At 36.7% G+C, this 13,423-nt stretch overlaps 1 protein-coding gene and 2 long non-coding RNA genes across 10 annotated transcripts; all 3 read right to left on the bottom strand.

Moving 5' to 3' along the window:
* Window positions 1-7: 7 nt before the first annotated feature.
* On the bottom strand, window positions 8-1,623 carry LOC113316120. Its single transcript, XM_026564343.1, has 7 exons — window positions 1,502-1,623; window positions 931-1,403; window positions 667-819; window positions 522-569; window positions 342-439; window positions 99-248; window positions 8-20 (listed from the first exon to the last, which is right to left on the bottom strand). Exons 2-7 carry the CDS (start codon window positions 940-942, stop codon window positions 8-10), a joined length of 474 nt encoding a protein of 157 aa, XP_026420128.1. The 5' UTR covers window positions 943-1,403; window positions 1,502-1,623.
* A 2,741-nt stretch (window positions 1,624-4,364) lies between these two features.
* LOC113318217 lies at window positions 4,365-10,152 on the bottom strand. Of its 8 annotated transcripts, none has more exons than XR_003344328.1 (9): window positions 9,978-10,152; window positions 9,754-9,838; window positions 8,581-8,820; window positions 7,777-8,473; window positions 5,680-5,705; window positions 5,525-5,592; window positions 5,221-5,291; window positions 4,956-5,131; window positions 4,365-4,859 (listed from the first exon to the last, which is right to left on the bottom strand). It is a non-coding gene; the product is annotated as an uncharacterized LOC113318217 (long non-coding RNA). The 8 variants fall into 8 exon arrangements; XR_003344326.1 differs by having other exon boundaries at window positions 4,956-5,139; window positions 5,525-5,573; XR_003344323.1 differs by having other exon boundaries at window positions 5,525-5,573.
* A 2-nt stretch (window positions 10,153-10,154) lies between these two features.
* LOC113318218 lies at window positions 10,155-11,635 on the bottom strand. The gene is made up of 4 exons (XR_003344329.1): window positions 11,370-11,635; window positions 10,528-10,592; window positions 10,375-10,409; window positions 10,155-10,279 (listed from the first exon to the last, which is right to left on the bottom strand). It is a non-coding gene; the product is annotated as an uncharacterized LOC113318218 (long non-coding RNA).
* Window positions 11,636-13,423: the final 1,788 nt, after the last annotated feature.

Raw genomic sequence — 13,423 nt, 5'->3', positions numbered from 1 at the left:
TCCTTAGTCAGAGATGCATACTGCAATTTTGATTTTTTTTTTTAAAACTGTTTAAACATAACTACCAATTTAAAAATATATAACTATTAAAAACTCACCAATGTTTCTGGATGCACACGCACTCGTGCCTTGGGAACCAAATCAAAATTTTGAACTGTGACAGCTTCACCGCTAGTATCCATTCTTTCCATTTCTGCCTTATTTTCTTTCTCAGTTGCCCGTCGTGCTTTCTGGGCTGCAGAACGTGTCTGAAAGTTCAAAAGGAACAAATACACAATGAATCAGATAACGTATGTGCATAACATGTTTTACATTTGACTGAACACATATAAAATTCTTACCGAGGATACTTGTTTAGTGCTTTTAACTTTCTGCACTGGTTGCTTTTTGGATGCTCTCTCGGCCTTTTCCGCTCATTATACGCCTTATTTTTCCTAGCCTGAATATCAGAAACAGAAATAAATTAAAAAAAGCGATATTTTAAAAACCAAATCCACACAAACAAAAATATCAATCCATACCTTACATCCCCCGAATATGTATTGTGTGCAAGGTTGTTGACTAAAAAGCTGAAAAAGGAAAAAATATATTTACTTAGGCATATACGCATACACATAAAATTCTGACCACATAAACTGGAACTACATTGACAAATTCAATTTTCACCTGAGTTTGTCTTTGCTTCTCCACCATTACACGCTGCCTATATTCTTTATCGTCCAATATAATATTATCGCTTTGCGTTTGCTGACGAATTAATCGTTCTGTAGTCTGAGGCTCTCCTCCCAAATTAACTTCTCCAACACAGACAACCGATGCCTGAAGTATAGAAAAATATTATATAACACGACCATTGATCACAATTTAACCATTGATTTTTGCTTTTGACTGGGCTTAGATCTCAATTAGTACAGTAAATAAATAACGTACGAAGCTGCGCATCCAATGGACTATTGATACGGTCAATTTCCCGTTGTTCTATTGCATTCCCAGACCCTTTACTGCGAATATTTAATAATCCTTTACGTTCTTTTTCACGCTCTTATTCCTTTTCGTTCAAACGACGCCGGCGTTGACCCTCCACTTTCCGAGCCTGAGAATCGCAGACAAAATATAACCATACTTTTTAACACAAACCATTCATTCATCTATACACACGTTAATTAAAAGAATGAAACCTTCCCTTTGTCCTTTCTATTATGAACTGATTTTCAGGCCGTGCTTTGAACTGTAAAAATAAAATAATTTATTATAAATAATCAAACATGTTAATGTATATATAAAAAAATTTCGACAATAATAATATTGTTCCTCAGCTGATCCCGTGCTAACTGTGCTTTTAAAAGACGCTCGTTGTATTCCTGTTGTTCTCTTTCTCGCCTAGTATCCTCCTCTGCTATAGCCTGCAATGAGTAAGTTTATAAACAATTAACAGTAATGTAAATACAAATTCAAATCTCCTTTGAATATTAATGAGAACCATTCTATATTTATAAAGTACCTGTCGTTCAATTTCAAGTTGTTGTTCAAACTTCAACTTTGCTTCGCGCTCCACCTGCTCCTATTTTTCCTTGTTACGTTGTTTCTTCTTCTCCTGCCTTAACCTGGCATCCTCAGACTTCCTCTACAGTACACATAAGATGCAAATTAATCAAGTTCATTTTCACAACAAAAAACACGTTAATATATAGCTGGTTTTTTTTTTTAAACAATTAAAATAATCTTGCTTCTCACTTGCTCTCGCTTCATATCTTCCTCTATTCTAGCCTGCAATAAGAGACAACCACAGATTGGTTCTATAAAAAAATTAACAGTAATCTTATTACATAGCAAATATCCCTTGAATATTAATGTCCACCATTATGTTCTAAAAAAGTACATGTCGCTCAATTTCAAGTTGTTGTTCAAACTGCAACCTTGCTGCACGCTCCACCTGTTCCTTTTTTTCCCTGTCATCCTGTCTTTTCTTCTCCCACCTTAACCTTGCAGCCACAGACTTCGCCTGTAACACATATTTTGGACCATACATTAATGTTTTGTGTTTTTTTTTCTCTTATGTCATACTAATTCTTTAAACTTTTTAATTCTTAATCAAACTTTCGAGAAGCTCCGGAGTTAAAGAGTATGGCTAGACTGTATAATACAACTGAGGTTAGAGCGCAATGTTAAGCTGAAAAACATATACAATAGATGATTGTTTTGTTTGTAATTATTACCTCCGATACAATCTTCTTTCGTGGTTCTCTTTTGCTTGTTTGTATTTTTGAATTTTTAGGTTGAACGTCTGCAAAGGATAAATTTGAAGAGCGTCCAAGTTCAACTTGTTGTCGCATAATTAGATCAGAGTATGATTTTGAAGTTGTTCCAAATACAACTTGTTGTTGCTGAGTTCGAGAATCTGAAACTATCTGTTGTGCTTGGGTTGATTGTTTTCCATCCTCGCCAGCCTGCGATGATGCTTTCTTCTGCCTCTTTGAAGAACTGATACATAAACATATTCATTAAGCATAGTGATCAATAAAAACGTTAGAAAGCAATGCTACGTAATGAAAGACTAACCTCATGGTGTTTCAAATCAGTTCGATAACGTTTACTAATCCAAATACTCTGTTGTGATGTTGTACGAATTTCTGTTAAGCACTTTTATATAGACGCAAGTCAACTTATCTATTAGTGTGGCAAAACAGTAGTTCTTGTCTATGGGAAGAAACCAAAGCGTACGTTAAAAACCAAAGCTGCAGCAAAGGCTTTTTATATAGACATGCACCGAGACACCTAAAATTTCGGATTAGGAAATCCAGTTAAGATAGGTATATGTTCTAAATCGGGAATCCGGTTAGTTTTGATATATGTTGGTCCGTGTTAAGAAACAAATTTATAATAGGAAACTGATGACGGCATTGTTTGTCACCTGCACCTTGGGAAATTGGTTGTACACAGGGAAGGTGGACTGTTACCAACCAATACATCTCCTACTAATAATAGTCTGCATAGGACCATCGAAATAGTGAATTCTGCCTACGGTTTCGCTTGAGTTGTGTATAGTGTACCCAATAATAGTCTCCTATCAATAATGTAGACTTCAGTCTATCCTTCATGTTTCCCAAATGCCATGAATTCATTTTTTGATTATTAATTTGATTTTTTTGTTGTTGTTGCAGAGCGTTCCTCCAACAATATTGGAGAGTCACCAGCTGTTGTGCTGAAGTCCTTGACACCCGTATATGGTGATGCCAGTGCTGGCAGCTCCTTTTTGGATGTCGGTGATGTTGAGTGTGCCGACATGCTTCGACTCCAGAGTGGCAAGGTTGTTGTTAAGGGAAGAACTGAGTGGAGGCCCAAGCCGGTGAACAATTTTGGTGTTCCAGGCCAGTCCGGTACAGAGCTTGTCGGTAGCATCAGTGGTAAATCTACTTGCTAGCTCTCGAAGCTTTCATCTGCAGCTGCAAACATCTTATTGCTATGAAGTAAAAGAGGATTATCAATATCAACAACTTAAAAATAAACAAACTGAACTGCCTATCAACAACTATGACAGTCTTTCAATCATGTATCTCAATATCCCGATTGCACTTACCAATGACATATGAAACAAAATCTTTTAGAAACTAACAAACAAACTAAGAACTGCAATGCACAATATTGAAAAGGATACGAACAAAAAGGATACGAACAAAAAGGACGCGAACAAAAATCATCAGCATAGTACTGGATCAATGGCAAGAATGACAACCAAAAGACTACCTTACGTGATAGCTCATATATCCTCTTTCTTCATCGAATCAATACCTGCAACGGACCCATTGCGGTTCTCGACATCAAGGCCACTACCCGACCATCTGAACACCACTTACACCAACTGTCGCTGCCATCTTTCCTCCAATTCTCAGCATGAACCCATTGCAGATTCAACTCAGCAATCCCATCTGACTCGATTAAACAGCCACATAGAAAATCAAGCCAATACCCATTTCATCCTTGCTAAATCTTCTTCATGTCTGTTACAGCCGTCAAAGCCAACTATTTCCTGTCCGTTTAAATTCCGGCACCCACCACTTTCTCCACCAGTGGCACTCTTCATTCATCACCAACAATAGAGTTTACTCTTCAAAACATTGGAAGTCTATGTAATTAGCGTCTCCTGTTTTGTACTGTTTTGTACGAAGCTGGAATTGTGTCCATTTTTGGCAATGGACTTGGGTCTGTGTATTATTATGTTTGTTAATTGATTTCTAACATTTAAGCAGTATGAATGCAACTTGGTGCATAATTACAGTTGTTATATTGGTGCAGGAACGCAAGTCATTTTGAAATTTTTTTGATACTGTTTACAAAAGAAAGCAAAGTAGATTATCAACCGAAGCTGTAAAAAGCTGTAAAAACTTCACATTGAGGAGTGGAGATGATAAAGACATGCGATAATTACCACGGAATATAGTATACCCGTTGAGAATCCGTAGCAAACATTAGTACCTCGAAGCCCTTAACACGACACAGGATAGATTCAATATAAGTCTTAACTGAAAGAATACAATCACAATCCTACACAATGTACATGATGACAGATTCAATGCTCCCAATAGAACAGCTTAATAGCATGAGGAACAGTCCACGGAGGAGTAAAACATATGGCAATTTATACATTCTAAGGAAGCTTGCTGGTAACTTGTACACCCACAGTTTGCTGATATGCCTGTCAGTTTCAGTTTGGCAGCCACAGACTTTAGGTCCTTGCATAAAGTAATAGGATTTACCTCTGATAGACATGTTTCGCAACTAAATAGGATTCTCCACAAAGTTGCAGCACTTCGTAGATAATACAATCGCAAAGCTTCAAAGGTTTTCTATACTCTTGCACCCTGCAATACTAAGATGAATTACTAACTCCAAATTGCTAATCGGAGCATCAAATTTATGAACAGATATGACCTTAAATAGATTTGTAATCATCTTACCATCATAAGAGTGTGAACCCGTTCATAAAAGAGCAGAAAAATCTTCAATAGAGCAGGACAGACCTTTCTCTTGAGAAGGCTAGAGGCTAAGAAGATCAGAACTTTAACCCCCAATGTTTTGATAGCTCCAATGCTGACCCTCACACAGTTTCAAAGGTTTTCTATACTTTTGAACGCTGCAAAACTAAGATGAATTTCTAATTACATAACCAACAAAATCATCCAAATTGCTAATCCAAGCATCAAATTTATGAACAGATACGACCTTAAATAAGAACAGGATCGATAAGCCAAGATGATTATGTTTTGCTTTTCCATCCGTAAGTGTATCAGCAACTGCACATAAAACAACGAAATAATCAAATAAAAAAGAAATCTCTATGAAAAGGAGGAGTAAAATATCAAACAAAACTAAAAATCGGGTATATATCAACCTACCCATTCTATAACCCTCTCTTTTCATCAACTTCATCTACGATGGGAAATTAACTATAAACCAAGCACATGCCATTTACATCCGACAACAGAACAATCAAAAATAGGTACCAGTGTTTATTTAGAAAATTTACCTGAGATGAGATAGATGCCAGCTTTTTCTCACCATGTCTCATTGTCTCTCTACACAACAACAGAAACCCTGAGATTAAACCCAAATCAAATCATCAAAATCTTGAGATACAATTTATCGAAAGCAAAGAGGATATAAAAAAAATCAAATTCATACCTGGTTAAGAGTTCTCGTTTGTGTACCTATTGAGATCGAAAGAGAACAGGGAAAGGGAAAATTGAATTCAATTTACAGTCAGAACCATAGAATTAAAACCCTTTCAATCAAAACCCCTAAAATTCAATTTACAGCCCAAACCCTAGAAAATAAATAATCAAAAACCGGATACAAATTTGAGACACAAAGCACTGCAGGACATGAAATTTTGGTTGGAGTTGAGTCTAAAGTTTGAATTTTACAAACTGAATTGCAAATAATCAAAAAGAGTTATATCTTATTACTCTGTTTTGAGATAATTCAGGATCCTAATTAAGAATTTCTCAAATTATATCACCAATGAAATCATGGATTAAAATTTCTACAAAATAAATTAGGGCTCTTTTTGAAACTAACCTCAAAAAGGAAAATCAAGGAAAATCCGTGAAATCATCAGGGTTTCTTCAACGACTTGGGTTTCCATTCAATTTATAAAAAAACCCAAATTCAATATAAATTAAACAACTGTGAGATAGAGATCAAAATAAGGTTAACGATCTTAGAAATTTTACAGTAGCAATATCATCCGTAACCAATAGCTTTGCTTCAATGGAAAACACGGAGAGAGGGAGAGGTTTAGGGGAGAAAGAGATTAAAGAGATTGATGATCGAAGAACACAGTTTCGTACTGTTTACAAACAAAATCTCGGACGGCCATAAATTACTCCCGGTGATCGTATGGCCCTGGTTTACTCTCGCGGATCCTGCGATCCCGGCCGCAGGATCTAATCTGGACGGCCGCGGATTACTCTTATTTCCTCCCGCCCATCCTTTCAGGCCACAGGATCCTCGATCCTACGGTGGTCTTTATCCGCGACACAAAGACAACATTCTGTTAATGGAGAGACTAGGTATCACGCCGGCCTGCGGACGGCGCTCAACCTCTTGTCGATTTATATAAGTTTTGTTTATTGGAGATTTACTTAAGTTTTGTTTGTTGTTCATTTATTTGGTCGGTCGATCAGTATCTTCTCATGCAATTTAGGTATGTGGTCATAGTAGAACGGTCCCAATATTTAGTTGGTCGTGTCATATTATAGTGTGTTACTTAGTTGGGTCACAACAGCGTGTTTAATTAGTTAGATCATAGTGGTGGTGGAGAAAATTTAAAAGCAGATATATTGCCCATATATTTAGTTGGTCGTGCCATATTATAGTATGTTAGTAAGTCGAGTCACCGTAGCGTGTTTAATTAGTTTGATCATAGCAGCCGGAGAGCCAGGGCTTATGGCCACGGCGGTGGAGAAATTTAAAAGTAGATATAGTGCCCACTTATTTAATTGGTCGTGTCATATTATAGTGTGTTAGTCGGGTCACGGTAGCATGTTTATTTAGTTTGATCATAGTAGCCGGAAAGCTAACGAATTTAAATTTTGAAGCAACAACTCATCACAGTAGCATTTATATGGTTTTTCTAAGTTTATATAGCTTAAAATATAATATAGCTAGTTGTATCATAGTAGTGTGTTTAATTAGTTGGACCATAGGCGGTCGAGAAAATTTAAAAGAAGATATAGTGAGCACATTTTAATTAGTTTGTTAGCTGGTCCTGTCAACCTTTTTAGAGTGTACATTTGTTTGGTATGTCGATCAGTATCTTCAAGATAGAGTCACAGTAGCTTGTTTAATTAATTGGACCATAATAGCCGGATAGGGGGCCGGGGCATACGGCCCCGGCGGTGGAGAAAATTTAAAGACAGATGTAGTGTCCAATATATTTAGTTGGTCGTGTCATATTATAGTGTGTTAGTTAGTAGGGTCACAATAGCGTGTTTAATTAATTGGACCTTAGTAGCCGGATAGGGGCCGGGGCCTATGTCCCCAGCGGTGGAGAAAATTTATAGGCAGACGTAGTGCCTAATATTTTAGAGTTTTGTTCATTTAATAATGATCATTATTGTTTGGCATTACTACAAACTAACCTGTGTACAATTCCAAATTATACATGTCCAATTAATTTAAATGGTTCTACGTATTGCAAATCACAGAGCACCACAGTTGAAAAGAAAAATAAACTGAATAGTATTTCAAGATGAAGACGAATACTGTACTACTCACCTCAGCAATTACAGCATCGACTGTAAAATATGTTCAGTTATATTCCTCACTGCAATAAATACTTGAACTTCATGTATTGCAAGTACACGTGCAGTCTCAGCTCCGATACGATTTGATGGTTCTGCCATCAAAATGGTAAGAATTGAACAACATCAAAAACCATGACTGAAAAGAAAGCTAGTTAAAAAATGTAAAAGCCAGGAATTTCATCATAATTATTAAATTCAAGAGCTAACAGCAAACTCAGCCAAACAATTGAAGAGCTAACAGCAGACTCAGCAAATTCAAGAGACAGCCAGGAATTTCATCATAATTAACAATCTTTCTCTTCTGCAGAAATCTCCTGCTTTGATCAGTAAAAGCAATTTAAGAGAGTGACTTCCAGAGCATTAACATTTTAGTAAGTCTATCTAACCTACAATATCAAAAGAGAGAACTTTCTCGAGCTTCTCTGCACAACTCAGAGCTTCATCAATTTCAGGAACTGCATTCGCAAACTCAGATACAAAGCTATCCATTCCTTCCACAACTGTCAAAATAGTTGTACAACCTCTTGTGTGAAATTCGAAAAGTAAGAATTAGACTTCCTGAAACTAACTTTTCTTGCCATCTTTCCTCTGTTTTGCACTGATATACAACGTGCAGCAATGCAATTATCCTAGCATAATGCATATGAACATTGCCGATTTACTCCCCACTGCGCAGAAGCTACATCAAATAAGCACCAACAACGAAAAAAAAAAAAGGTTTTGCACTGATATACCAATTAACAATGGTCAATTAAAATGGCGTAACTGATTATACCTGCCTGGCTAATCTTTCTCTTCTGCAGAAATCTCCTGCTTTGATCAGTAAAAGCAATTTAAGAGAGTGACTCAGCCAAACAAACCCACAACCCCATTCAAGCTTCAATTCCAATACTGCACGGCACCATTAGAATCACAATCTTCTCTGTGTTCACGAACCAGCAACATCAACAAAATCACCACCAACTGATTCAAATTAACCCCAAACTAATAACTTTGTCACCAGCACCAGAGTCATCTGTTCATTTGATGTAAAATACTTCACACTTTAGTATTCTTAGACAACGAATACCTCATAAAACAGGCGCAATCAGTCAGCAAAATCAAAAAATGATTACAAATATGTTCAACTAAGAAGTTTAGCATTTAAACTACAAAAAAACTGTTCTGAATGCAAAATCTTGATTCTATTTTCACTTCAAAAGGATTTAACATAAACCTTAAGTGTAATTTCACTCAAATGTCTATTGATACAACATAATGAAAATGTGTATAATTGAGTTCCTGGCAATCTGCTGGCTCTCTATATTACCTAATAAAACACTGCACATCTTTGTGAAGCTTTGGTTCAAAGGCTTAAACATCCAATTGGCCCATCCAAACATGACGTTTTATTGTTTTACATATTCCAAACATTTTTGCAGGAACATACAATTCATTGTAGTAGAGAAAAGAACATATAAACCAATTGCAGTTAATAAAACATGAACACAGTTTAAAATCGTTCTAAGATTACCGTTGATGTAGTTAGGTGCAGCTTCAAATCAAAATTCAATAACGAATAGAAAAGAAAGAAAAAAAAAAGGACCTAGTTATATATATAAAGATACTCATGGATGGCTCAGAAGACTAAAACCCTATGCATGCCTGCGGAAATGGGACTTGGGTATACTTCAGTTCACCGTGATGACCATGGAACATTCTGAGTAAGTACGCGCAAATACATACTGCACTTTTATCTCATTGGGTTATTGTTTAACAATTTATTTTTTCAAGGAAGGATCAACAACAACTAAAATCATGTACAATTTATAAAATTAGTGCACATAACATTAACTTCTTAACGATATGAACGATATTCCTTTACATAATCTATTGGTGCAAGAATTAGTGTATCTGTGTCTGGTTTTATTTGAATTAACATTGCAAGCACCCTATGATGAAAACTCACCTGCAGAATTCGTTCCGTGGGTCTCAGTTCACAGTCTCAAAAATTGTCTAAGATCACAGTCTACTGATTAGATATACCTTTGTGCCTGAAACACAGAAAATTACAATTTAGCAAATGTAAAGGTGGGGAGGAGGGGTAACTTCAAATCCTGGAAAAAATGACAAAAGAGATCACCAATTTTGAAAAACACGAAAAGCATGGACATTTTAGTAAGTCTATCTAACCTACAATATCAAAAGAGAGAACTTTCTCGAGCATCTCTGCACAACTCATAGCTTCATCAATTTCAGGATACAAAGCTATGCATTCGCAAACTCAGATACAAAGCTATCCATTCCTTCCACAACTGTCAAAATAGTTGTACAACCTCTTGTGTGAAATTCGAAAAGTAAGAATTAGACTTGCCTGAAACTAACTTTTCTTGCCATCTTTCCTCTGTTTTGCACTGATATACAACGTTCAGCAATGCAATTATCCTAGCATAATGCATATGAACATTGCCGATTTACTCCCCACTGCGCAGAAGCTACATTAAATAAGCACCAACAACGAAAAAAAATTAGGTTTTGCACTGATATACCAATCAACAATGGTCAATTAAAATGGCGTAACTGATTATACCTGCCTGGCTAATCTTTCTCTTCTGCAGAAATCTCCTGCTTTGATCAGTAAAAGCAATTTAAGAGAGTGACTTCCAGAGCATTAACAATTGAAAGTTTGAGAAGCCGTATCTCAGGCATTCAGCAGGAGTAAATCACAAACGTATCCACTTACCAAACCAACACAGCTCCACCCTGCAGCTCTAATAGATTCTATAAGCATACCTTTCTCATCCTGTCCTGCAAAACACATACCCACACTCATGTAGGTTATTCATAAGATTATTTACAAAAAACCTTCCGTAATTCGTGACCTTTAAGAACATCTGAATGCAGGATAAGAAGTTATTAACGGATAAAACAGATAAAACCCTAATTCACAAATTGCACTTTCTGTAACCCTAATTCACAAATTTGTTTGAATTCATCATTTTTCCTGCTTGAATTCGAGAACCCGTTCTTCCTTATTGTCTCATCTTCATATACCCTGTCCAAATTCCTTCGAAATAAACAGATAAAACCCAATTCATAAAACGGATAAAACAGTACCCTAATCTCTTCAAATCAACCATCAATCTTAGTTATGATTTCTCTAACCCATACTCAATTACCTACCCTCGCTCAGTTACCATGTATATGGATGTGACTTATCATCGCCCTCCATTGATGATGATAGAAGAAGAAACAGTTTGGGTTTTAGGTGTTCTTCGTCTCTTTAGAAGAACCTAACTTTTGTTATGCCAGATGGGTGAATTGATGGATTTTTCCTCTATGAGATAAAGAGATGTAAACTAAAAGGCGTAAAATCACGAAATTCGTATGACTCACTCTCTGCTCGAAGGAGAAAAAAAGAAGAGATGAATTGTTTTTAGAACGCTGGAAAAAGAACGAAGAGATGAATTAAGCATAATGCATCTAATTATACTTAAATTAAGAGCACACCCAACATAATTTAATTTTATCAGATTATAAATCAATTCCACACAAACAGAGTTGATTAAAGAAACCCTAAATTACCTGGTGTTGTGATTCTTCATCAGAATAACCTCCCATCGATAAATCAACAACAACCCCTTTTAATTCTCTGTAATCAGATGAAACCCTAACTTCAATTTATAACAGCAACTCTTTCTTCTTCTTTTTTCTCTTTCGTTTCTTTGTTCTCTGTTCTTCTCCCGTCGAAGATGTAGAGATGATTTTTGGGTACGGATTGAGAGACTTGGATCTTGATAATCAAATACTCCATTGGGTTTCACTCTCTGCTCGTGGTTTCGAGTAAAAAAGAAATCAGAAGTGATAATAACGAAGAAGAATCAGAAGTGATAATTTTCTTATATTTGCAAATGATACGGTGTACACGGGCTTAAATTAGAAAAAACAGAACCGACCAATACTGGCCGCAGGATCTCATCTGGACGGACGCGAATTACTCCCCCGCCGTTTTTTTCCAGGCCACAGGATCCTCGATCCTACGGTCAGATTTATCCACGACACAAAGACAACATTCTGTTAATGGAGAGATTTGTAAAATCCAGGTTCAATCGAGGTTTAGCTTTCAGGCAAGATTAGTGGATTAACGGTGAGGCAAGTGAAGCAAGGGTTAGCTTTGGGTTGGGCCTCGGCATAATTCTTACCATTCAAAGTATTTGACATAACAGTCTATCCCGACCACACGATGCCTTAAATCAATGGACATCTTTGACTTAAAATCAAACCCACAACAATCAATCAAGACCGTTGGATGACCGAAATCCATGGTCCTAATTGACTCATAGACAGACGCCCTTCTTCCTTATAATATTGATATTTTTTTGGTACCTATTTTTTATTATAAATATAATTTTGGATTAAAAAAATCATAAGCAAATATTTATTTAATATTGGCTCTTATATATTTATTATTTTAATTGAAATGGTATATAAAATATAATCTGAAAGTGAAAATTATAATCTTTTAACAATGCGATATAGATTTAAAATAACAATCTTTAAAGAATATGATATAGAGAGTTAGAAATCGATTCTCAGATATTTAAGGGCAATTTTGGTCATTTATAGAATATAGTAGGATATAAAAGAAAAATCATGCACCAGAACAAAACTCTAATGGTATCCTCCCATTTGTGTAAAGATGAGTCAGCCTTTGTGATGATGTATTGAGAGAGAGAAATATTCTCTATAGCCGTGTTGTCCAAGATAGAAAAATATTCTCTAATTTGTAAGAATGACTAGGATGAGTCACTTGAAAAGGCATTGAATGCCTCAGAAATCGTATGTAGAGTGTGAGAGAAGCTGAGGTTGGGCTCCCTCTCTCCATGTCTGGTTACATATGTCACTTGGAGACCGCATTATTGCTTGCGGGTCCCTTTGTTGAGCATGCGGAGCTCAAGAGAAGTTATCCACGTTTTTGGATAGACGTGTATAGTTCAGGCCCAATTTACTAGTCGTGAGTGTGTCTGAGACGCTAAGAAAGAGGCATGAGGCCTAAATAAGGCTTGTGCCTAAGTATTATACTTGCATAACGCTCTTCAGATGAGATGGCTCAACTCGGATGAGGCCATCTGAGATTTGGCCGACGCAGCTAGGGCTGTCTGAGATTTAGCCGACGAGTCTGGGGCATTCTGAGATTTGGTCGACGCATTTGGGGTTGTCTGAAATTTGGCTGACGCGTCTGGAGCTGTCTGAAAGTTGGCCGACGTGATAGAGTCTGTTTGAGACTTGGCCAACGCGGGGAATCTCTCCGAAGTCAGTTGGGACATGTTTGAGAGAGAAAAGAAGGCTTACACGCCTGATAATATCTCTGAGAGACTTCATATCACTTGTCTTTGACCAGCGTATCTTACAGAGATATGCTATGAGTCAATTGTGTTCGTATTTATGGCGCCGACATGACCAATGTATCTCGGAAGGATGTTCTAGGAGTATGTCGAAAGGGCCTAGAAGCAGAATAACCAGTGTATCTCGCGGGGATGTCCTAGAAATTATTCGGAAGCCTTAGTAAGTCGAGTCAGAGCTTAAAGTAGACATGACCAGTGTATCTCACGATAATGCACTAGGAACCGGTCCTTGAT

Source organism: Papaver somniferum, chromosome 10 (assembly GCF_003573695.1).
Source record: "Papaver somniferum cultivar HN1 chromosome 10, ASM357369v1, whole genome shotgun sequence".
NCBI lineage: Eukaryota > Viridiplantae > Streptophyta > Magnoliopsida > Ranunculales > Papaveraceae > Papaver > Papaver somniferum.
This window is presented reverse-complemented; position numbering and strand designations above follow the sequence as displayed.